This window comes from Apteryx mantelli, chromosome 8 (genome assembly GCF_036417845.1).
Source record: "Apteryx mantelli isolate bAptMan1 chromosome 8, bAptMan1.hap1, whole genome shotgun sequence".
NCBI lineage: Eukaryota > Metazoa > Chordata > Aves > Apterygiformes > Apterygidae > Apteryx > Apteryx mantelli.
The window spans coordinates 17,921,685-17,946,235 of record NC_089985.1 but is presented as its reverse complement, the minus strand read 5'-3'; the positions used below and the strand labels follow the sequence as shown (position 1 = coordinate 17,946,235).

Here is a 24,551-nt window from a genome sequence, read left to right as displayed (position 1 = left end):
CTAAGTGCAAGAATGTATTTATTTAAAATATATGATCAGATTAATAGCAAGTCTTTGTATTGATGAAGCAAGAAAAAATAAGCAAATGTAAATGTTGGAATTTTAAGATACGTTTTCACTTGCAAGTTATATAGGTATTAACTGCTGAAAATTTGAGTAGTGTATTGGTTCTGTAATGATTTGATGGGGCATGTTTTGCTATATTGATATATATTTTTAGAGGAAAAGTTCTACCACTTAAGGGAGGCTACTTCAGTTCATCTTTACATAGAAGTGTTTTGAAAATGATTTTTTTAAAGAATTAAAGGAGCAGAATTGCACTTGAAACCATAGTTAAATGACACAGTGAATCATTTTTAGGACTAACAGTACATATGATGCAAAACGCTTATCCAGTATATAATCATCCTTCCATTTCAAATTTCAGTGTGGTAGTTCTTAGGTTTACATTTTAGGATAGGTTTTACCCTCTGTCAGGTATTGTCAGTAGTCATGCAGCTAGCGTAAACGCTATATTGTGCATTCTGACTACTGGGACATAAAGGTAATTGTGCTAAGACCAGATCCAAGTTGCTGCTTTACCACTGTTCTATCAGCTCATGAAAGTTCACGAAAACATGGCCCTCTATGTGATGGGGAAAAAAATGGGCTAGAGCAAATGGCTAATTTGCAGGAAACTTTAGCCCTACTTCTCCAGCTTCCTAAGTTTATGTTCCTTCGGAGTTTATGAAAAAGAAGTTACAAAAAGAATGGGTGTTAACCATGGTAAATGTCAACGTCATCTTTCCACTCACTCTTTTCTCTGTGTAAGAGAGAGAAATAGGGAAGAAACTCTTCCAGGGAAGGAATAGTGAAATTGATGAACATGTTGCAAAGATAAGAGAAAGTAAAAAATGTATTGCCTTTTGAACTTAAACCAGCTCATATACTTTTCTGTTAAAAAGTCATGGACAGATGGGCTACTCATTGACCAAGTATTTATATTAGCATTACAATCCTTTTGGAAAGGATTTTAGCTGAAAGTGTAACATTTTTTGGTGAACTAAGTCACAGTTCTTTTTTCCTCTATTTCTCTTAGCATTCATGTACAACATCTTTTTTAGCTTGTGACTAAGACTTCTGCTAGTGAAATTAATGCTGAATATGTCACAGGTATGCAAAATGGACATTAGAAATCTGCAGTGTGAATCAGTGGAAGAAATTATCCACAAGGTAATTTTTTTTTATTAAAATGTTAAGTCTGCATTGAATAATCCATATATAAAGAGTGACATTAGAGTAATTTAAAATTCATTGGCCTGTTACTAACAGTAACAGAGCAGTGGTGAAGGCTGACATAAAGGAAGCTTTAGAGACTTGAATCCTGGAGCTGCCTCACCACCAAGCCAGCCACTACCAGAAAGTGCAGGAGCTTGAAGGATCCTCTGTTCTCTTAGCTGCCTGTAGCCTCCAAAGGAGACAGTGGCAGCTGGCAGTCACCTCAGTAGTGAGGATATCCTGAATTTGCCCTCTACTCTGGCAGCAGTGAGTTGGTTTTTTTCCTATAGGCTTTCAATGTCCTGTAATTTTTGCATGTGGGATTCAACTAAGGCAGTTTCAGGCTTTGTACAGAGGCAGAATAGGGAAAAAATGTAATGTAGAGGAGTATGAAGGTTAAACCCAACGATAAACATTGGCACAGATTTTAACACTAAGACTTGCAAAAGTCTAGTTTATACCAGCTGCCATGCATGTTTCCCAGACCATTCTTAGTACAGTGGCTTCTGCTTTCCAAATCTTGGTAGGCTAGTTAGAGGTGGAGAGGGAAATTTACCATCCAGTTTTTCAAAAAGCTTATAATGTAAATCTTTCCTTCATTCTGTCACACTAATAAATCACAGCTCTGTGCTTCTCCCACCTGTTTCCTTGTAACTGCAATGTACCAGAGCAGAAACTGTTTAGTTTAACATACTTGCTGATTAATTAGAAAGATCTTCATCTCCCAGGAAGTGATATGATTGGAAAGAGGTTATTGAGGAGGACGGTGGTAATACACATCAAACACAGGTCATCTGGCAAGCTGGAGCTTGTGATTCCTGTTGTCTCTTGTGGATTTTTTCTTCTTTCTCTCCCATCCTTTTGTCTTGGACCTTGGGGGGGGGGGGTGAGGGAGAAAAGGAGGGGTTTAATTTCAGTAAGAGCATGTTATGGGAGTATTGTCTTGTTTTTGAAATAGATGCCTATCTGATATGTGTCCAAACAGCCTTATTAATTGGAACTCAAATCTAAGTGGCAAACTAGTAAGCAGCTTTTAAAGCTAATAGGTTTTCATGTCCTCTCAGAAAGAAAAATAAATTGATGTGAAAGGATAGAAGTATTCTAGAAAAGGTTAAAATTCTATTGACATATGTCAGTGCAACAATCATGTCATGGAAAAACAAGATGATGATCTTTGTCTTATATAACAATAACTGTAGAATAATCACTTAAGGAATGTATCATCTAATACTTTCATCTCAACATTAATAGGGGAAAAATAACTGATCACAGAAGAAAAAAAAAGGCAGTAATGATGGACTTGATAGACCAAGAGGCAGTGTGTTTACTATTTCATAAGCATGTCATTTAGAACTCTAAGGAAAACAAGAAGCTTAAAGCTAACAGAGAAGCAGCAGAAATACGGGATGATCACTGCTACTTATTTGACAGGTAATTGCTTTGGCACAGAAAAATAAATTCATTCTACACCTGTGTCAATCTGTTACTTTCAAGAAAGATTGTTCTAAGGTATCTTTGATGCTTCAACATCTTATGTTACTCATATGACGTGTAGACATCTGCCTCTTTTTTTTTTATAACAATTTACAACAGCCTTGACTATTCTGGCCTTCTCTTTGGACTTGCTTTTTCCATTACTAAGAAAATGTTCAGGCATGCACAAACTCAATTCCTCCTTTTTCCACTCTTTCTTCTCCCTCCTCTTCCCCATCACAGGAAACAGCAATATAAATTATCAAAAAATCTTGGTTTTCTTTTCATAGTTTTTAAATGAAATGCACCTGTTAATGTTATAGATTACAGTATACGGATTATGGTATATGGATTACAGTATTCAGTATCCTGGACTAATGTTATGGGATACAGTACACTTTACACAAAACAGATGAATTAAAGTTAATGCCCAGTATCCTGTTGTGGCCAGCATTTTTGGCACATGCTATTATGAATACAGATTATTAACATTTGACTTCTAAGAATGATAATTGCTCTAGGTTCTGTAATTGCTGAATCTTTTTATATCATTTTGTATATAGTTGAGGTGGAGGATTTCTTAAACTTTTTTGGTGTGTTTTTTTCCTCAGAGTGCTTAGTCTATATTTTGGGAGAGTTTTCAAGCAGATGGTGTTATCCCAGGGGTGATGTCTCACTAATATCGTAGTGTGTGATTACAGGATGCCTCTTCATATTTTATAGTAGCTTCACTAAATTATAAATAAATGAGACTGAGCATTTGTGTTCACTTGAACATTGTATGTAGAAGGCCTAAAACTAAAAAAAAGTTAAACGGAAATGTGAAGTATTTTTATGAAAGTTTTTACACACATTCTCTTTTGTGGTTGATGTTGTAGTGGTGTGTAATCTAATTGTTGTGTTGTATTACCTTGTCTTTTGAAACAAACACATTCAGACTTCTTCAGATGAAATAAGCATTCTTACAGAGAAGCAGGTAGGGTGGAATTTACCTTCACAAAGGATGCACAGAGTTGGGGCTGCTGTGCAGTTGCGAATGATGTGAGCTTTCTGCTTTTCAAGTCTTCTCCCAGTGCTGGGATTCTCGAATTATGAGTTTGGAAGCTTTTTGTTTTGTTTATTCCTCTCTGAGATAGACACCTCAAGTTATATATCGTTGTAAAATCTCACTAGAGACTGGATGTGCGCGGTTTTTATAGCTCCAGTATTAACTATCTACATTTTGTACACAGTTGTATAAAACGCATTAGAATTTATAGAATGCTAGAATTAAGCCAGCATCACAAGGATTTTAATATTTTTCTGTTGTGTACTGCGAAGTGTCTGTATTTACTACTAAAAATAACTTGTAAGGATGCTCAAACTACTCAATTACCCATATAATCATTTTACCAGACACTCCTACTGCTTTTCCATTTCCTACCTCTTTTGGAAATATTTAGTGAATGGAATAGCACCTGTGTATTTGAACGTGACAGCAGCATCTCAAGTTATCCTTCCCAAAGCATGGCTTCTTAAGAAAGTAAGCAGAAGAAGCGACAGCTAGTAGTAGACTGACATAATGAAGAAAAGTTATGTTTCAAGAGTTATTTAATCATGTTAAATTATGCCTGAATTCTCTAAGAATCTGGGTTCTAGTTTACAGCTTATTGAAATCACTGGAAGGGCTGTATTTTTTTTGTAATCTTTTGATCAAATCCTTGTTCTGTAAATCTTAGAGACTTGACAAAGATTTGTAAATTGATTGAAACCGTTCCCATACCCTAAAATCAGTCTCTTCTAATTGGAAAGAGCTACTTTGTATCTTGTGCAAAGAACTTGGAAATTGTATTAGCTGTAGCTTTTACAGCTGCACTAAGGCTATGGTGATATTAAATCAGGGAGTCCATTGATTCTCAAAGTAGATATTATACAAAGTATTTGAGCATATAAATACATATATTCATTATCTTCATATCTTTTGTATGATTTGTCCTCTACGGTTATTTCCCTATGGACTAGTGTCACTTACGCCAAGGCTTCAGGGCAGCACTGTTCTTTGCTTTTTTTCTTTTTTTGGAACTCAGTAATATGCCTTTAAATATTCATATTTAATTAGATTTTTTTTTTAATTCCATTTCAACCATGGATTTATGCAGAGACTAATGTCTCCTTAAAATGTGGCTTTTCAAGTGAAAGGAATGCTCAGGAAGCCCCAAAAGCTTAGTCCTAACACTTTTACTGATCATTTAATTGTAACAAGCTTAGGAGTTGCTTGTTTGCTTTCAACAAAATCAGGAAAAAAATGGACTTCAGAATAAATATGCTGCATGCAATATCTGTACTAACTCAAGGCAGTTTATATGAATATTAGCAGAATTGACTAGTTAGTGGTTAGAATTTTACCATTAGCCGCCATTATTTGTTTTTAAATTATCTGGATTTTTTCTGTATAGTTTCTTTAAAGCTGTAATTTGGAAATCCGCGGAGTCACTGACTCACTGATTCATTCATTCAAAGAGCTATTCATTATGTGTGTTTTGGGTTAGAGTTGCTGTTGACTACCTACCTACAAGTCTGCAGACTTGTCTGCAGAGTGGGTCCAAAATCCCTAAAAGCGACAGAAACGGAGAAACATTTAGTTTGATAACATCGGATAGAGCGGGCACAGAAGCCAAATTTGAGTCCAGGGGACCCCATCCCCAAGCAGATATGCTTTGATTTCCATGTCTTCTGAATTCCTTCCTCATCTTTCACTGACTCCTGGTAACAAAACCATGTTGCCACATTTTGACAGCATTTCAAGTAGGCCAGTAATGATGATCCAGCGACCTGGACTTCTGTGCTTACTACAAGATTTGGGCCAGCAGGGCAAGAGGAGCTCTTTCTCCTTCCCTAATTCCTCCTACCCCCACCCAGCAGTGGATGTTTTGCTGACATCATCTTAAAATTAACACCTCACATACATATTCTGGGATTTCATAATTTCAGAGGATGATCTTTATTCTCTAAGTGACATCATCATAAATTCCCTGCTCTTTATCCATTATTACATTAATAGCCAAAATTAAGGCACTGGGACACCTTAATTTAGAATAGTGATAAATAGGATATATATGAGATATTTAAAATAATTTATAAAGAAACCCCAAAACTACTCCTCCTGAAGAGACACTGCATGCTCTTGAGGCACATTTTAATTTTTGGATTTGTCAGTACTGACACTTGCCACTTGAGGGAGTGCTGCATTAGGCTCTATTTTGGCTCTGATCCGAGTTCATTCTCAGTACTTTTACCTATATAGAGACCTCTCTCCATCTGGAAAATTCAGACTTCACAAGAGGATGTTTTGGCTCCTATAATCTCCAAAAGAATCTTAAAACACACTGTCTTAAAAGTTTTTGGACACTTACCTTTAGGGGTGTGTTCATCCGTTAATTGAGTCACTATGTGGAGCCCGAGAAGGACTTGCCAGGTTCTTGGAGAGGTGCCTACAGGCCTTGTAGGTCGTGTTCTGGTGCAGGTATTCACTAACAGGGTCACCCTAGCAGGTACCGCTGTGGCGGGCTGGTGCCTATGCTAGTCAAGCAGCTCTTTGAAATGCTTGTGATACCATCTCTGAATTAGTATGCAGAACACCTGTGTCTTCTGAATTTAGTGTGCCCAGGAAGCGAAGGGGTTTTGATCTCCTGCTTTAATACAGTCTTGTTTTACTGCATTATTTATTGTTTGCAAGTGATGGGGAGAGTTTGTTCGTGCTTCTGAAGAATAGCTGTGGGATGTTTTAAACTCTAAGGCGAAGTACCTGGTTTTAAATTGAGGGCAGGAGTCCAAGATGTGACATTTGCTTTCTATCTGTATTTAATAAAGGAAATCATGAGGGAATATGGCAGAAATCTTTTTTAAAATAGACCAAAGAATGGGATTCTTTCATATTAGTAATCTGTTATTGAATGATTTTCTGTGTTTTGACTTTTAATCTATATAGCTATATCTTTCTTGCTGTAGCAGAAATTTACTTCTTCCCCTTCATTGTTAGTTGAAATAATGAATCTGTTGCAGCTCACGTGTAATTCTATGTCTGTGTGTATTAGTCCTTTTGTACATGTGGTTTTGTGTGTGCATTGTTACACTTCTGTAGCTCTTAATATTTGTGTTGAAGTTACTCTGAAGAGGCATATTATGTAAGGGCTTATTTGAACAGTGCTTTCTAATAGCAATACACGATCATTTCCGTAGCAGGTTTGTACTCTTAACACATACGGCATAGACTGTCCCACTCATTTCACTACCAAGACAAGAAAAATGTAAATCCTTGGTGTTTTACCAAGTAAAAATAATGTGGGTATACAAAATACAGAAACTGTATTTTTTTGACACAACCTGAAAACCTTAAAATTTTCCATGAGGACATCCCCAGATAAATTATCCAGTGTGTTCAAATGACTGTCCTAATTATTCATGTTCTTTTCCAAGACTTAAAGCTAACTTTGTTCAGCCAGTGCTTGAACTAACTAGTTTTCAAGAGGAGGAATACCAAGACAAAATCCATGTAGGATGTCTGAGAGCATCTTTTCTGGGCACATTTTGTTCAGTCTGGTGAACTCTAAAGGTACAAAACTTGCAGTTCAAAATTTTACATAAATGTCATTCCCCTCAGAGCTGGTTAACAGCATCAAGAGCTGGGAGGATAGGAACTAAATTGACCAAGACTATTACTCTTACATATTTCAGCATTCTAAAAAAGCTTAGGAAAGTGGCTGGAATAGAATGTGCCCTTTATTCCAGAATAAAGGTAACTATTTAGTCTGCTCACAAAGCACAGTACCTATTCCAGGAGACTTGGATGCATCTATCCTGATTGACTTCTCCATGTCAATAAAGAATAGCACATTACATTGTGCGGAAACTTGCAGTCCCTTTTAGTCACAAGTACTTACTCTAAAATGTATTACAAGCTTGAACCAGCCTATATAAGTTAGTAACCTGGAGAAAGCAGTGCATTTTTTGAGTAGAGACGAGGTCAAAACAATGGCTGAAAAATTCCATTATGTTAGTTGTTTCCATTATTTCTCATGTGTCTTTTTTGTATTACTTGTATATAGTGATACACTGATGGCAATCAAGTGTATGCCTTGTATATCCTTATGCAAATGTTGGTAAGTCTGAGAACTCTTTGTTGTTGTTTCCTCTATCTACTAGGAGCAGATCCATCACTGACAACTCATGTCAGCCTGAACTAGCTCCTTATCCATGGAATAAGGGCTGAGAACTTGGACATGTGATGCACAGATTAGATAGAGATTTCAATCCCCAGAACTCTATACAACATCCCTGTAGACAATGAATGTTGTCAAGGATGCTTTTTCCTGAGCTTCCCCATTCTTGTTTTTATTTGCTTTTGATTCTATTACTAAAGATATGATGGAGCATTGATTTTATCTTTGTAGTTATTTTTTTGTCTCCAGCAATTGCTTGTTCTAAGCTTTATTCTATATAAAATACACAAAACAGGCAAAAAGCAGGATCCCAGCCCTACACTTCAGACCAGAATTTGGTTTCTTCAGGGATCTGCTTGGAAAAATCCCATGGGATATGGCCCACTGCCTTGTGGCAAGGAATTTCAGAGTCCATCTCCCCTTCGTGAGGAAACACTTTATTTTTGTCTGCTTTTGAACCTGACTCCTCCTAGTTATTTTGCTGGAAGAGTGAATGAACTATTAATAGCTGTCCACCCTTTATGAGCCACTCAAAGTTCAGTAGACCGACTGTATTTGTTCCTCAGTCATGTCTTTTTTAGACTCTTAGTTTACACAGTTGTTTCCTTGCATGGAAGCCATTTCTTGCCTTTGAATACCCATAAAACCCTTTCCTAATTTTTTTTCATGATCTGCTATAGTCTTTTTGAGAGGTAGGATGAGGGGTGGGGAGAACCAGAACCATAAAAAGTGAATATAGGTGAACTGTGAGTTTATGAAGTAGAATAATGTTCTCTCTATCTTTCCTAGTGTTTACTAATATTTGATTTGCTTTCTCTGACTGCTGTTACGTACTGAACTGATACTTTAATGGAATTATTTCTCATAACCCCCTGATCTTGCTTCTGAATAGTAATCACCAATTCAGAGCACATCATTCTGTATTCAAAGTCAGGATTCCTGTCCATATACATAATTTTGCATTTACCTGTCTGAATTTTATTTGTGATCATAACCAAGTCTTCTGGACGTCTTCTGTTGGCCCTTGTGTTTAGTATGTGAGATAATGTATGCCAGATGAGTATATCAAAAAGCACAAAGTTTTGTGGAATTCACTGGTGACTCCCTGTTCCTCCACTGTGAGAACTCCTCCTTATTGAGTACCTAACGTTTCTTTTCTGTATTCTAATCAATGATTCATCCATGCAAGGCCATTTCCTCTTATCCTGTATCTGTTTAGTGTCCTTAAAAACCCTTGGCGAGGAACCTGTCAAACCTTTTGGAAAGTTAAGTATACTGTATCAGTGACATCTCCCATATCTACAGGAGTGCCAAACTTTTCTGGTAACAGAAGTTTTTGTTAGGTATTAACAGTTTTCCTTGTTGAACAACTTTTAACGGATTCCTAAATAATTAGTGATGTTATAAGAGAGAGAGAGAGAGGAAAGCTTCTATTTTTGATTAGTATCATCACCCTGCGGACTGTTCACTACTTTTTTTTTCTTTTAGTCTTTAACCAGCTTGAATAATATTTGTGACCTTTTTTCTTTACTGCTGTGCTGAATCTGAGTTCATCTACTAAAGGATCATTAAACATTAAGGGAAGAAAGCTACTAGTGTGTGTTATAAACAGTGCAGGTGTGTTTTCTGTTTGGAGAATGTCACTTTGTTACATTTGTTACATAATAATGATGTTATAAAATGCAACATAATTTGTATATCTTCAAAAGGATGATCAAAAAATTCAGTACCTAACTAGTAGGTGTTCACTACTAAAAAAAAAAAAATAGTGCTCTCATGAAATGAATATAGGGTAGAACAAAAATTGAAAGTCATGCACCCAAAAAGGAATCATGGAATACACCCACTGATTACGTAATTCCTTCCACACAAATGCATATAGTAGACGTCTGCATTTTGCAGCTCAGAACAGCAGGAATATGCTCTATGAGCAAAAATGTTAAGTAGGTTTGTTATGGTATGGACAGTATTAGCTTAGCTGTTTGAATTCAAGTATCTGTGCAATTCAGTGTCAGAATTCTTCTATCATGGCAGGTGGGGGCAGGTTGATTGCTTTCAACAAAACAACACAGCATTCTTACCACTATAAAACGGTATGTTAATTTTCCTCTGTATTCAGCTATTTCATGTAGAAGATGGCTTTAGACTAACATTCCTGTCATAGAAATCAACTATTAGCAAAAAAAGGAAATAGCTAATACATATAGGATGTTTATATTTTCGATTTATGGGCTTTATAGAATATGAAGTATATCATACTGAATATTGTTGAAATATTAGTCTTTATTTAGCAAATGATGTTTTGAATTCCAGGAAGTGACCTCTTAAAAATAGAAGTAAGGAAAGGAAATTAGCCTATGGCAGAAAATCACGGAGGGAAAATGAGGAAAAGAAATTCAGTGCAAGCAAAGGGGAATGACAGTCTAAATCAGAGAAAGGTGGAGATTTTCACAAAATGAAAAATGCATGGAGTGTGGGTGACAGCTGCCCCGCAGTTGTTCTGTTCTAGAAATACCCAGTTAGTCTCTCCAGAAGCTCAACAGTCTCCTCCAAGTGTACCAGCTGATTTTAAAAAAACAACCAAACAAAAAAAAACAAAACAAACCAACTTTGCATGAACTTTGTCTTGCTGCTGTGGAAACCTGCTACTACAGAGAAATCCAGAATACTGTAAGACAAACCATGTTTCAAGTGTGAACAGACTGGTACGCTACAGAATGCTGCAGCCAGCTGCTGCAGTAAAATCCCAACTGCTTGCAAGGCCTGGGATTTGTGCCTGTCTGTGTTTTAACCCTGTTTCCACTGGCTCCTCTGACTGTTTCTCTGGACTACTGTCAGACTGTGTTTCCAAGCGGGCTGCTGGCATTTACGGGTGAGCTCAAGCAGCTTCCTGTCTCTAGCAGGAAAGGTTGCTGGTGCTCACCAACCAAAGCAATGAGCCAGAAGGCATATGGGCCTCCGTGGGGTTTTGGGTGCTTTCAGCCTAATGGGATTGATGTTGGAGGAGGAGGGGTGCAGGTAAGGTACCACAAGGCACAATCTGTTCTGGAGGATCTGGAGTACCTGGGACTGCATCATTGCAGATCGCTTCCAGCACGCTTCCTGATCTTTCTCAGGCACCAGACCATTGGTGGTCATAGGAACATACTTTTACTTTGGGAGTATTCTGGTCTTCCTGCTCATGCTCAGAACCAGGACCTGCTGCAAGGGTGCTGGCACCATGACACTGCCGCTGGCCCTGGTGCTGTGAGGGAGCTCCTGGGATGGGGTGTCACCTCCTCTGGTGACCTTGGTCCTTGGCAAGAAAGGAGGCAGCAGTGAGCGCCCTGTTGGAGCTTGCCATGATGGCCAAGCTGCTAAAAGCATTGGCCTCACCTGCAAACCGGTTTGCATCCAGCTGCTTGGTACTCTTCTCCAGGACCTTGGTGTGCTGGGGCTGCGGTTACACCTAGGCCTGTCTTGCAGGACACAGTCTGAAAGTTCCTTCTGCCCTTCAGTGAAATGTGAGAAAACAGAAACATTCATTTTGGTGTTCTCACACAGCGTGAGGTAGTGACGGTGTAAATAAGGTATGTGTATTTATTACTGAAATTACTAAAGCTAACCCATGGGATTTGCAGTATATGAACAGCTCTGCCATTATGCTCCTCTATGTGTTTTAACTGGGTAAATGCATGTGGAAGGCATCTATCCAGCATACCCTGTGCCTACGTCACAGGCAGTACTAACATGATTTTCTCATGTTTGTAGCATGTGGCAGCTCGGGGGGTGAGTGGTGGGAGGGCAGCGGCGTGCGGGGAGAAGCCGCGACCCGGCCCTAGGGAAGGACACCCGTCCCTGGGCCCAGCTCCGCGTCCGGACCCTGCGGGAAAAACCGGACCTTTCCTGACCTTCTCTGCCGACGACGCGGCTTTGTCCTTCCAGGGCGCGGCCGCCGCTCCCTCGGGCGCCGCGGCGCGGCTGCTCCCGGTGTAGCGGCGCGGCCGCCGGCAGCTCGCCTCGGCTCCCCCAGCCCGGCCCAGCGGCCGCCGGTGAGGCCCGACCGCGTCTGCTGCGCCCCTCGCCCCGGCCGCGGCCTCCTCAGTTCGCCTCGCCCCGAACGCGGCTTCGCCTGGCGGTGCCGCGAGGCCGCCGCCATTTTGTGAGGGGAGGCGGCGGCGCGCGAGGCGGCGTCCCTCCTCCGCGGCGCGGGCGCGGGGGGGAGGTGGAAATGGCGGCGCTGCGTCCCGCTGCCCCGCGGCGCGGGCGGGAGGCTGCGGCGAGTTGCGCTGCGTGGTGTTGTGCCGCCCGGGAGCCCCGCGGCCGTGGGGAGGCGGGCGGCAGGCGGGCTGAAGGCGCCGCAGCCCCGTCCGGGGCGCGCTCAGCCCTCGGCTCGGCGTTCGGCACAGCAGCGCTGCTTTAACGCCTTAAAGCCTGACTGGGTTTTCAGAGAGGTCGGTAGCAGGAAGCTTTCATTAGGCGCAAAAATCTGGGCGGTGAAACCTGGGTTCTGGTCAAACAGCGAAAGCTTTCATCTAGTCTCTTCGCCTCTGTTTTATGTGGGTGGTGGGGCTGATTTTTAATCTTTCTGAATCGCTTTGAGTTGTGCAGGGAAAGAAAAGCTCTCTGTAAAGGCAGAAGGCTTTGTGTGTTTTTAGAAAACTGATGTAAGAAGAGATTGACATATTGGTATACAGACTATGATTAATTCAGAATAAATTATTGTGCATACTTTGTTTGCAGATTGTATCGTACCGGAAGAACTGTGTACCAAAAGGTTTGTGAGAAGAAATGACGTTTCAGAGTTGGCCACTGACAGGTTTAGAATATAGAACTTAAGGTTATTTATGCACCCAAATCCGGCTTCCTTCTGTTACAGCAGAGACTTGGCAATTTGATCGTGTAGGTCTTTGCTCTCTGTTTGACGCTCTAAACAAACAGCTGGATCCTGAACAGATCTCAGAGTTTACAGCTTTTTCAATTTTGGGTGGACTTACAAAGGGACAACAAAAGGTGTGATCTTGGAATGGTGCCACACCAAATTTCACACCTGTTTCAAAAGTGATGGTGTTTTTTCTTGTGTTTTTTTTTTTCCCCCTAATAGCTTAAAAGAACAGGTTTTGCTTCTGTATCATTTTAGAAACAACTCTCCAAGGATTTAATTATGACTCTCAAAACGGAAAAATTTCCAGACGGTGAAAATCTAGTGAAGTTTATGTGCAACTGTAAATGTCTAATACTGAGAATTAACTGTGGGTGGATCAGTCTATATTATACCATAGTTCCACTGTTACTTTAAAATACTGCTTTACATTGCATCAATGTTATTAAGATCAAGATGGTTTTTTGTTATCTTGTTCCATGGATGTTAGATTAAACAAGGCCATTTCTAGATACTGTCAAAAATCAAGAATCAACGTCTAGGTTTGAAAATATATTTCCTCGATTGTAATTTTTTTGTGGTAACAGTAATTGTTTCTCAATGATAGTAGTTTCTAACAGCAGTAACTATTTTATTTCTAGTGTACAGAAGCATGTTTTTACCACGATCTCTTAAAGTCAAGAGGAGTGCTGATGAAGACAAAAGTACAGCTAAGAAAAATAAATTTTCTTCTGAAGAATCTTTGCTAGAGGAGACCACAGAGGTCCAAGATTGTAAGTCAGTTACAAAAGAAACTTCTGCTTCAGGATGCAGTTTGCATGAAGCTGTACAAGAATGCAGAGAACCTGTAGCTGTTCCGTCAGATCTTGGTGTTGCTAGTACATCTTTGGGAAAGGACAACCAAAATACTGATGAAGACAGCTCTTTGGAAGAACCCATAAAATCCTTCAGCAAATCGCAGCGCTGGGCAGAACCGGGGGAACCTGTGTGTGTCGTCTGTGGTCGTTATGGAGAGTATATCTGTGATAAAACAGATGAAGATGTGTGTAGCTTGGAATGCAAAGCCAAACACCTTTTACAAGCTCAAGAAAAGGAAAAAATGCTAAAATCTGACCAACTCACAAAAGCAGAATCTCAAGCAGAAACTCTTCTTGATACATCTTATTCCTATAAAGATCACTCCTTTATTTTAGGTTTGCAAGATGAGCAGATTAGGAACCTTAAATTGCAATTAGGTATTGCCGTCCTGGGCCAGCAAGTTCCAAGACCTATTATTGAGTTTGAACACTGTGGTTTTCCTGAAACTTTAAACTGTAATTTAAAGAATTCTGGCTACGAAGTTCCAACTCCCATCCAAATGCAAATGATTCCTGTTGGACTATTGGGAAAGGATATTTTGGCTAGTGCGGACACTGGCTCAGGAAAAACAGCGGCCTTCCTGCTCCCAGTTATTATGAAGGTTTTAAAAGAGGTAATCAAACTTCGCTTGTTTTGAGAAAGTGGTTTGCAACTTTGTCTCCAGGTTTCTCAGTGTAATTGAGAATGTAATTGCAGTGGTTTTTATTGAAATCCAATGGTTTATTTTATTTTGATTGATGTGCATTGTTATTTTTGAGGGGAGGGTCATTGATTGTTTTTAATGACTTTGAATGTTTTTTTCACTCCCTGGTCAGGAAATAAAGCATCTCCATTAACATTTCTTAACAAGCAGAACTGTGTATCAGGTAAAATAACTAAACTCTGATAGATTTATTAAATGACTTAAAACACAAAGTGAAAATAATTCCGGGCATTCTGTATGTCAGCTGCTGCTATCTCTTGATGTATCAGATGGCTGAAAGAGATTTTTTTGACATTTGCATGATTTCACAGACTAATTAATGTTGGGATATGTTCAGCTGACCATCAAATAATTAGAGGAATTCAGGTAGTATAATTTCTCAGATCTGCTAGTTCTTAAAACAGCTTCCCGCAGTCTCAAAGGAGAGGGAGATCAATTAAGAAAACTTCTGCTTCAGAAGGATATGAGTGTATAATGAGGAAATAATGACAAATAGTATTCTGTACCATGTGTATGATTTAGTATTGCTTTAGTATTTTTGTTCAGAAGAAGAACAAGAATATCTTTGAAAATTCTGGACCTGATTCTCACTGATGTTTTGGACCGTTTAGATCCCTTTACATATATATATTTTTTTCAAATGAATTATTAAAGATTATTTAATTAACTTTTAATCTTCAAAGTACTATAGCATTAGTTTTAAGAATAGAAGCATTATGATTAAAGTCTGCAGGACTGATTGTGTGCTTATAATAACATGTACAAAATTATGGCCTCAATGAATAATACTTCACCTTAATTTCTTTACCTGCTGTTCTGTACTCTTCATCTTCAGGGTACTTTACAAGTTAATGTATATTTCAAGAAGGAACTTTTTTTTGTTGTTTAAAATAGTTTTAATTTTAACTTAGAAGTGAGGCATTCATGAGGAATCTAGTGATGAGATATTATTTGACAGTTCTTGGCTTCTCATCACCTACTTGGATACCTTTTTTGTGGCGGTAAGTTAAGCTGAACACTGTTGCCTAGTTAAAAACAGCTGAAAAAGCCCTTTATGAGAGGGTGTTTAGCTTTGCACTTCCTATGATGATGCAGTGGCAAAGGAACAACCTCCTACTGTTGATCATTTGTAAATATTCCAGTTGAAGAACAAAAACAAAAAGAAAAACAAACAAAAAGCTATTAAGTAAAATTGTGATTGTAGTATCGATATATGGGAGAGCTTTGTTATTTGTTGAACAGGGTGTTTTGAATGACTGATGATCAGTATTGCTGAAATAACGTGTTTTAGAGCAAGACCCTTGTTCTGCCATTTTTCTGTTTTAGCTTATGTTCCTTTTACTTTGTTGCTAGATGTTAACTGGATTTGGGAAACTGTATTAACTGTATAACTGTGCCACAATAAAGGGAAATATCCTGTACCTGTAATATCCAGACTTTTAAAAACTTTTAAAGGTTTCTAGAGATTCAGGTAGCATCCTGTGTGTTGAGTTCCTGTGAAATTTATTACGAATTGCTGTTGTAAATTCAGTGCAATAACTAAAATAGAAGAAAACGATCTTTACAAACAGTTCCATGCTTTGTGTGCTTTTTTTTTTTTTGTCAGGAAGCTATTTTAACGCTGCATTTACACATGTATTAATTTTTGTTCTCAAAAGTTGAGTAATTGAGGGATTGACTTTCTTGGTATGCACTGTTAACAGGTATAATCCCTTCCTACATTCTGTCTTCAGTTCAGATAGAGTATTTGCAGTCTAACTGCATCCACCATAACTGCAGTACGTATTTTATAATTTAGTGTTGGGAGATTTAATCTTGAAAGATTTTTGCCTAAATAATAAAGCAATTCTATGTTCAACATTGTTTTTGTTTGTTTGTTTGTTTGTTTGTTTGTTTGTTTTCTAGACTGAAACTCCATCTGCACTTATTTTAGCACCAACAAGAGAGTTAGCAATTCAGATAGAGAGACAAGCTAAAGAACTGATGGCTGGTTTACCAAACATGAGAACAGTCCTCCTGGTAGGAGGGTTACCACTGCCACCACAGCTTCACCGTCTCAAGCAAAGTGTTAAGGTAAGGACTAAAGCGAGAAAGATCCTAAGGAAAGATCCTGTGAAGAGCTATGTTTTAGTGACATTCACAGAAAAGAAAAATGTTAAATGTGAAATGTTACTTTTAACATGTATGGATCCAAAAAAATATGGAGTTTTTCATAAGTCTAAACTATCAGAAATAATTGTTAGCTCCTGGAAATTTTACAGTATTTTTTTAAACGTTTGACTTTTGTTTATACATATAATAGCTTTATTTTTGAAAGGGTTTATTTTCATGTATAATACTGCTGCTTTCAAAGAGCGAAATATAAGTTACAATTGTAAATGTAAGTTACAATTCCTTCTTCTTTAAAAAAAACTTCTTTTTTTAATGTGGATTACCTTGCTGGTATTTAGAAATTTCCATTAGAGTACTAAAAAGTCCATTTCCTTTTGAGGCTTTCTAATGTATTAAGTTACCTGCAGAGGTTTCAAGACTCTAACTTGAATATAAATAATTTCACTATTTATTGCCCTTCTCATGAATGTGCTGTAACCTTATTGTTTTTCTAGGATAGTCATCTTTTCTTTCATGGAGTTTTTAATGCCTGTTATTTTTGTTGTCTTTTGTTAGGTTATAATAGCAACACCTGGAAGACTTCTAGAGATTTTAAAGCAAAGTTCTGTTCAACTCCATGGCATAAAAATTGTAGTAGTGGATGAAGTAAGTTTTTAGTTATTGGGGCTGTATTGTCTATAGAGAGGTTATTGAAGACCCAGTGTGGGTGCCTAGTCAAACTGATTAAGTATATAGAAAGTACATTATAAAGACGAAATATACTTCTTAGTGTTAAAAATTGAAACTTTCTGTTATGTGAAATGTGTTTGAACCGTGCATGCACTATTGGTTATAAAAGACTTGCACACCTGACAGCCAGGGAAATACTATTAGACCAGAGTGAACCAGTTGATTTTCATTTTCTCACTTGGGTTTTTTTCTAAAAATACTCCTCCTTTTAGATAATTACATGCTAATCATAAAAATTACAGTTCTTATGTCAATTCAAGTTGAAGATTCTGCTGTTTATTGAAAAATCTGGTACAGATCTAATATTTTCTACTCAGGTGGATACCATGTTAAAAATGGGTTTCCAGCAGCAAGTGTTGGATATTTTGGAAAACATCTCTCATGATCATCAAACCATATTGGTGTCGGCCACAATTCCAGTGGGCATTGAACACTTAGCAAATCAGCTTCTGCACAATTTTGTAAGAATAACAATTGGAGAAAAGAATCTGCCATGTTCTAATGTTCGCCAAATTATCTTATGGGTGGAAGAACCATCTAAAAAGAAAAAACTGTTTGAAATACTAAATGTAAGTATAATATTTTTCTCATACAAACAAATTATCCATGTGTCTTCACACACCTCTGTCAGGTTCTCACCTTTGATTCTAATCTGTATGTAGTGAAAAGGTGGAATGAGGTTAAGCACATAACTGCACCAACTAGTTGAGTAGTTCTGCAATGGAAGAACTTTGATGGCAATTTTAGGGATTTTTCCACCCCTGTCACTCACACCTCCTTCTGTGCAGCAGCAAATTGGATCCCTCACTGGCCCCAGTTAAAAATGACTTCTTTTTTTGGTGGTTCATAGTATGGTACCTCAAAGAGTTGTACTGGCATATCTGTGAATTAGAGAGGGATACAACTTTCTTAAGCAGTTATAGCTGCTTTATGGTCTGGGAGTGGTTTGTCATTTTAAAAGTCATGAAAGAAATGAGTGAGAAAGCTAATTTAGTTCTTTGTAACTTTCTTGTGAATATTCTGTTTAGCAATAATAAGGGCCTTAATCCCTTATGTATTTTTTTTAAGAGTATGTGGGGGAGGGGGGCATCTTGGCTGAGGTTATACAAGAAATAAATGGGAGTTTTTAGCTCAGCTTCAGAACTTACAGAAAGCCAAAATTATCATGTAACATTTAAAGGAACATAAAAGAAAGCTTTTAATTCAAAGAAAATATAAAGAGATAAATATGGGTTCTGATTCTTATGAATCCTTTTATGTTCCTTGATGTACAGATTTGTGTAGTTTTAGTGCTGATATCGTGTTCCTTCTTATCTAGAATTTAAGAATATTTGTTCATCCAAAAGTGTTGTTAATACTACAGAGATAATGAGCAGCAGAAATTGAATCCAAGTTGTTGATGATGAGCAATCAACTGTTGTAGTACCTTTTTATATAAACTGTTTAATTATACAGGATAAGAAACTCTTCAAGCCTCCAGTGTTGGTATTTGTGGACTGCAAATTAGGAGCAGATCTGTTGAGTGATGCTGTTCATAAGATTACAGGATTGCAATGTATATCCATGCACTCTGAAAAGTCTCAGGTGGAAAGAACAGAAATATTACAGGTTTGTGCCTCCTAAAGTCACATGGGTTTAATAGATTTAAAATGGCTAATCTTTTTTTTTTTTTTTTTTTAAGGTGGTTTAATTTGAATGAGTTAGGTCATAATTTGCTGTCACTTACAGAATGATTCAGAATAATACATCAAAACTTCTGCAACTACAGTTCTTGTTTTCATCAGATTGTTGTTCTCTGGGAAGCGATTTATAGCATATTTACCTCTCTATTAATTGCATTTCTGTAGTAAAGCCTGGAGCGTTGTGGGGGGGACAAACAAAATTATAGGTAATAATTCTGTTTTAAATGTAGGTAAACACTGGGGACTATTTCTTAGGTTATTTGCTTTGGATTGGGAATTTAAGTATGTATTTAACTTTAATTGATGCTTCTTTATTAAAATTTTGGTTTTGGTCTCTCTCTAAACAGTTCTTGGTGAATGATATTCTGTGTGACCCATTTAAATTATGAACACAGGGGGGCTTTTTTTTTTTTTCTTCTGCAATAGAATAATCCCACTGGGCATGTTTTGATGCTGTATAGCCAACTCTAACCTGTGCTTGGAGAGGTCCAAAATGCAAATAAGGAAAAATAAGAGAAGTAATTTCTGTTTTTCTCCCCTGGCAGGGATTACTTCAAGAGAAGTATGAAGTTATAGTAAGTACTGGAGTCCTTGGACGAGGACTTGACCTTGTCAATGTGAAACTGGTAGTAAATTTTGATATGCCTTCCAGTATGGATGAATATGTACATCAGGTAAAAAAAACAAAACCAAAAAAAGTTGCATGAATTATTTACCAAAACATTCTTTTAAAAAGCATACGGAAATATACCACATCTAACTATGGAAATTTAAATCGGAATATACAAACGTAAAGATGCTTTCTATCTTCAGAAGATTGTTCCTCCAGGAAAGTAAAGAAAGGTGCTTGAATATTTCTTCAATGAGTCTCTTGCATAAAAGCTTCATTTTCTGGATCAGAGTAGAAATAGTAGAGTGATACTGCTCTTCAGTCATTTATGTCCGCACTGTTATTCCTCTCTCCGCTTTGTGCTCTCTTACAGCATTTTGCTTATATAAAAAGTAAGATTTACCATATTTTTACTATCGGGGGGGGGAAGGGCGAATACCCCTTTTTCTGCTGCAGCTCATCTACACTGTGGGATATGCATGTAATACAGAGAGGAATTTATTCTTGAATTTTCTTTGTTCCCTTCTCCCACCCCAGTATCTCTCCTCTGTCTGATTTTTCTGTGATGTGCCTGAGGACTTACTGTATAAAAGAGAAGAGGAAAAAAAAAAGTGATATGTGGTGTGTGTGTATGTATGCATACACACAACAGTGTAGCTAGCAGATCAAGAGAACTGATTATTCCTCTCTGTTTGGCAGTCATGAAGCCACAGTACTGTAGGATAGTGTCCAGTTTTGAGGCTCCCAGTACAAGAAATGCTGACAAACTCTAGGCATTTTGGAGAAGCTCGGGGAGCTGATGCATGTGACATGGAGAGAAGCTGAGGGAGCTAGGCTTGTATGGGCTGGGGGAGAGAAGGTTCAAAGCAGGGTTGAATTGCTGTCTTCCAGTCTGTAATGGATGGTTACAGAGAAAACAGAGCTAGACTCTGCTTGGAAATGCAAAATTAAAGGATGAGAGGCAATGGTCACATGTTGCTTCAAGAGAAATTTTGACCTGATACTTTTCACAGTGAGTAGTTCACTAGTGGAACCAATTGCCTAGAGAGGTTATGGAAGCTATGTCCTCAGAGATGCTCAAAACTCCACTGGCGAGGTCCTGAGCCACCTGATCTAACTCTGAAGTTAGCCTTGCTCTGAGTAAGAGGTTGGATGGGATGACCTTCAAAGGTCCTTTCAACCAAAATTATTTGGTGTTACTAAATGCCGTACTTCTCTCTGTTTTTAATTACCTTTCTGGTAAAGTTCCAAAGAAGTAGTAAATAAATACAAAAAATAATTTTTTCCAGTAAAGAACCTAAAAAAACCATCAAAACTATACTGATGCTAAAACACTATTTTTAAGTAGAGAGTCTTTGTAGATTTTTCTTCTAATTTGCTCAAGAGCTTCAGATAATATTGAGAAATAGGCTTTGAAAGTAAAGATTTTCTTTTTTGTGGTGATAATTGTACATATCCTACTTGATACTAGATAGTTGTATGCGGCATTGCTATGATAACTTTCAAAATGTTATTTGGGTCAGATTTACTGTAAGTATTTAATTTGATTGCCTGTAGGTTATATCATGCATCCAAGTATCAACATTAGACTTCTGGTTTGTCTCAAATACAAGTGTTAATTTTAGATACATTTAAACCAAAGCTTCAAATCTGCATATTATGAATTCAGGAATTTTTCAGAACTTTGTGCTTAGGGGATGAGGTACAGAGATTTGGCCTTGTCATTTATATTAGTTGTTGAATACCTAAATCTATTTTATAACAGAAAATAAACTTTAAGGAGACCTGAAGGAGTTCCATTAATATTGATAACTGAAAATGAACTTTCGTTTTTTCAGGTTGGAAGAGCAGGGAGGTTGGGTCACAGTGGAACTGCAATTACTTTTATCAATAACAACAGCAAGAAGCTCTTTTGGGATGTTGTGAAGAGAGTAAAACCAACAGGCACCATTCTTCCTCCACAGCTGCTGAATTCCCCATATCTTCATGACCAAAAGAGAAGGGAACAACAGAGACTTAAACAATTACAGAATAGCCTTGTAACAGGAGACAATATTATGGACATTATTAGAAAACATGACAAAAATAATTCTCAGAGGTAGTAAAGGTGCATTTATAGCTATCTTAGGTGATTATAATGAAAATGTGATTAGAAAATAAACATGAATTATGGTGTCTTGTATTTTGCTTTTTTTAAAGAAGCTTACATATACATTTTTTTTAAGGAATCTTATATTTGTTTCATCTATATTTTGAAATACAAAATATTGTGGGTTTGAATTATAGTAGTGCCTAATCAAAATATTCTATGTAAGCCTTTTTTTTTTTTTTCAAAATTACTAGTCTTGGGTCTTGCTTACAACACAAATGGAGAAGATATTCTTTATTTTGTTTTAATATTTCTGAATTTCAGAGTTCCTGTGAAACATTCTTTTGGTAGTTTTTATACCATTATACTGATGCAAGAGGCTTGTAAAAGAAGAAAACATGACTTGGAAACTTCCTCTCCCCCCAGACTCCCTACCACCAAATTGTGTTGTATTACTTATCATCCAAATCCTGAGACAGGTCTGATTAAACTAATCGCTCAAGCTTCAGTCTAACCAAAACCAAAATACTACAATGACCTTTCTTCCTGCTGTGATGCATGACTTTATTGCAGATCAAGATGGCCAGGTAGTTAGATGTTACCCCTAGGCATTGCATTTCTGCTGTTTGGTCAAGGGGCAGCAATATGATGGAATGACTTTGGTATCAAATTAAAATTTTTAAAAGCTTAGTAGCTGATTTGTTTCAATAGAGACAAAAAGAATAGTGTGAAGTAGTATGTAGGTTTGTTCTTGCTGCTCCAAGACAGGTGAGATAACTGCAGGCAACGGTGCCGCGTTTACCCCCTGCAAGTTTGTACTGTTGTTGCTGACGCCGCTCCCAGAGCTTCTGTGGTAGCTGGTGCAGAGGGCAGGCGATGCTGCCTTCGTGCCGCTGCTGCCTGCCGATACATACCCTAACCCTGCTTTAGGGGAAGGAACCAGAAGGGCGCTTCTGTGGTGTCTGTTAACTCTTCTCAATACAACTTAAATTATTTCCCATGTAATGAGTGCTGATGCCCTGAAATACCATACTTAAGATTTCTACTATTTTCTATGCAGTGTTGCTTCTACTTTAGCATGATCTAATATGGGGAAAACAACTCAGGTTTTTCCTGTCAAATTTTTTTCCTGTGCTTTGTCGTTTGTCTCCCTCCGCTGGATTTTTTTTTTTTTTGACTTTATTTCCAAATACTAAATCTTGTTTAAAAAATAGAGAATGAGCAAAATACGTACCCTCCTTGGGAAGGATCTCTTTTAATTCCTGTGGTGACCTCACGAACCAGTACTTGACAGTCTTTCTCAGCCTGCAATCCTCCAGCTGTTAAACGCTAAGAAATCTTGTTTTTGTCTAACGCGAGGCTCGCTAAACGTCGCATTCAAAGCGCACCTCGGGCACGCCCGTGAAAGCCCTTTCCCCCCGCGCCGGCGGGAGACGCCTCGCGGCGGCGGGGTGTGAGTGGTGGCGCGAGCCCCCCGCGCAAGCGCGCGCACTGCCTCGGCGGGGCGGGGGCCTTTGCCACGCCCACCGGTGGCGCACGTGCTCTCAGGGAGCCAATCCCCGTGGGCGCGGCGCATTCGAAACGGAGCAGGGAGAGGGCGCGAGCCGCGGCCGGTGCGGAGCGGAGCGGCGCCGCGCCGCAGGTGAGGCGGCGGCGGCGGGGGGCCGGTGGGGCCGGGCTCGCCGCAGGGGGCCGAGCTCGGCTCGGCTTGGCTCTTGGGGCTTCCCGCGGCGCGAGGGGCCGCGCTTAGGGAGCCGCGGGGCCGGAGGCGGTGCCCGGAAGAGCCCCCAGAGGCCTCGCCCTAGGTGTGTTTTAGAGCTCGAGCAGCAGGAATCGTTTCAGGCGGGCTTCAGAAATAAATACGTTCTGGTCTGAAGCTCTTGAAGTTTTTTTCACGGCTTCTGAGCTATGAAAACTCTGCGCAGTCGTGAAATGTGGGAAAGCGGACACAATCCCACGAATTCTGAGAGCGCTCCAAAAGCTGTAAGTGAAAGATGTGACACTAGAAGAAACTTCCGCTTGAGTAACGCTTAGGTCCCTGCCTCCACCTCGCTCGCCGTCACCTTGCCCCCCGCCCGCTTCTCTCGTTGATGCCGTCCGGAGGCCTCGAGGCGCCTGGGCTGACTCCGCTGCCTTCCTGTTCGCCTTCGACGGCAAAGCAATTGCAGCCGCAAGTCTGTGGCGGGTGGTGCTGTCAAACCCATAGTGATCCCATGACCGAGATGCACGTGCAACAGTAAAAAGGATACTTCTGTACACAGATAGGAGGCATGCAACTTTCTAAATATTTAAAAGTAAAAGGGATGAGAAACACTTCTTACAATTTCTCTTTCACCTGCTAGGTTAGGTTTCTTTTGCTATATGTGTATACATATACATGTATGTACATGTAATATACTGAGTTAAAATATGACCCAAATCTCTTGTACTTGTCATCCTTATTTACTGTCCTGTTCTGATCGTGGACTTTATACTGGCTATCAGTGCTAAAACAAAGAAACAAACCAGATTTTCTGTCCAGTGTTGTTAGTAATTTTACTGTTCTATTGGCATCTGCTAGTTGTGAAACACCATGAGCATAAATGGTTCTGAGTGAATGGAGGCGCGATATTGAATTCTGTTTAACTGGGAATCATTGTAGGTCAATTGGAAGAAATGTCTGTGGTGTTCCTTGTACCTACTGGTGCTTCTTTATGGTGTTTGGTTTACCTTTCAACACAAACTGTATGACTTGATAAATGGAACTTGATAAATGGAATCAAACAGCCCACTACTGGCTGAAGCAGTTATCTTCTTCATACAGAAGCTATAGAAGAATATAACTTTTTTTTACATGCCTGAGGGGAAAGGGAGATACTTTCTTCCCCAAACATTAAAAATAAGTATTTACTGCAATATATGTGAAAAGCTCCCCATACACTGAAACACAACTCACATCAGCCATAAGCGCAATAAGAATTTTGCTTTGTCTTTTCAGAT

At 38.8% G+C, this 24,551-nt stretch overlaps 1 protein-coding gene and 1 long non-coding RNA gene across 8 annotated transcripts in view; one reads left to right on the top strand and one right to left on the bottom strand.

Moving 5' to 3' along the window:
- Nucleotides 1–21,658, top strand: part of DDX59 (DEAD-box helicase 59) — a 33,327-nt gene extending 11,669 nt beyond the window's left edge. Inside the window, exons 1-9 of one of the 6 annotated variants that reach the window (XM_067300788.1) lie at nt 11,920–11,959; nt 12,651–12,684; nt 13,431–14,260; nt 16,256–16,423; nt 17,018–17,107; nt 17,509–17,760; nt 18,647–18,799; nt 19,419–19,547; nt 21,322–21,658. In XM_067300788.1, coding sequence (XP_067156889.1) covers nt 13,442–14,260; nt 16,256–16,423; nt 17,018–17,107; nt 17,509–17,760; nt 18,647–18,799; nt 19,419–19,547; nt 21,322–21,585 — 1,875 coding nt within the window. In that variant the 5' untranslated portion in view covers nt 11,920–11,959; nt 12,651–12,684; nt 13,431–13,441 and the 3' untranslated portion in view covers nt 21,586–21,658. Of the gene's footprint in view, nt 1–11,919; nt 11,960–12,112; nt 12,362–12,650; nt 12,685–13,430; nt 14,261–16,255; nt 16,424–17,017; nt 17,108–17,508; nt 17,761–18,646; nt 18,800–19,418; nt 19,548–21,321 lie in introns of those variants that run through there. The other 5 variants (XM_067300790.1, XM_067300789.1, XM_013961271.2 and 2 more) reach the window with 5 other exon arrangements.
- LOC106499729 (uncharacterized) lies at nt 2,108–11,898 on the bottom strand. Of its 2 annotated transcripts, XR_010884837.1 has the most exons (4): nt 11,819–11,898; nt 11,304–11,419; nt 5,279–5,320; nt 2,108–2,129 (listed from the first exon to the last, which is right to left on the bottom strand). It is a non-coding gene; the product is annotated as an uncharacterized lncRNA (long non-coding RNA). The 2 variants fall into 2 exon arrangements; XR_010884836.1 differs by lacking the exons at nt 2,108–2,129; nt 5,279–5,320 and having other exon boundaries at nt 10,192–11,419.
- Nucleotides 21,659–24,551: the final 2,893 nt, after the last annotated feature.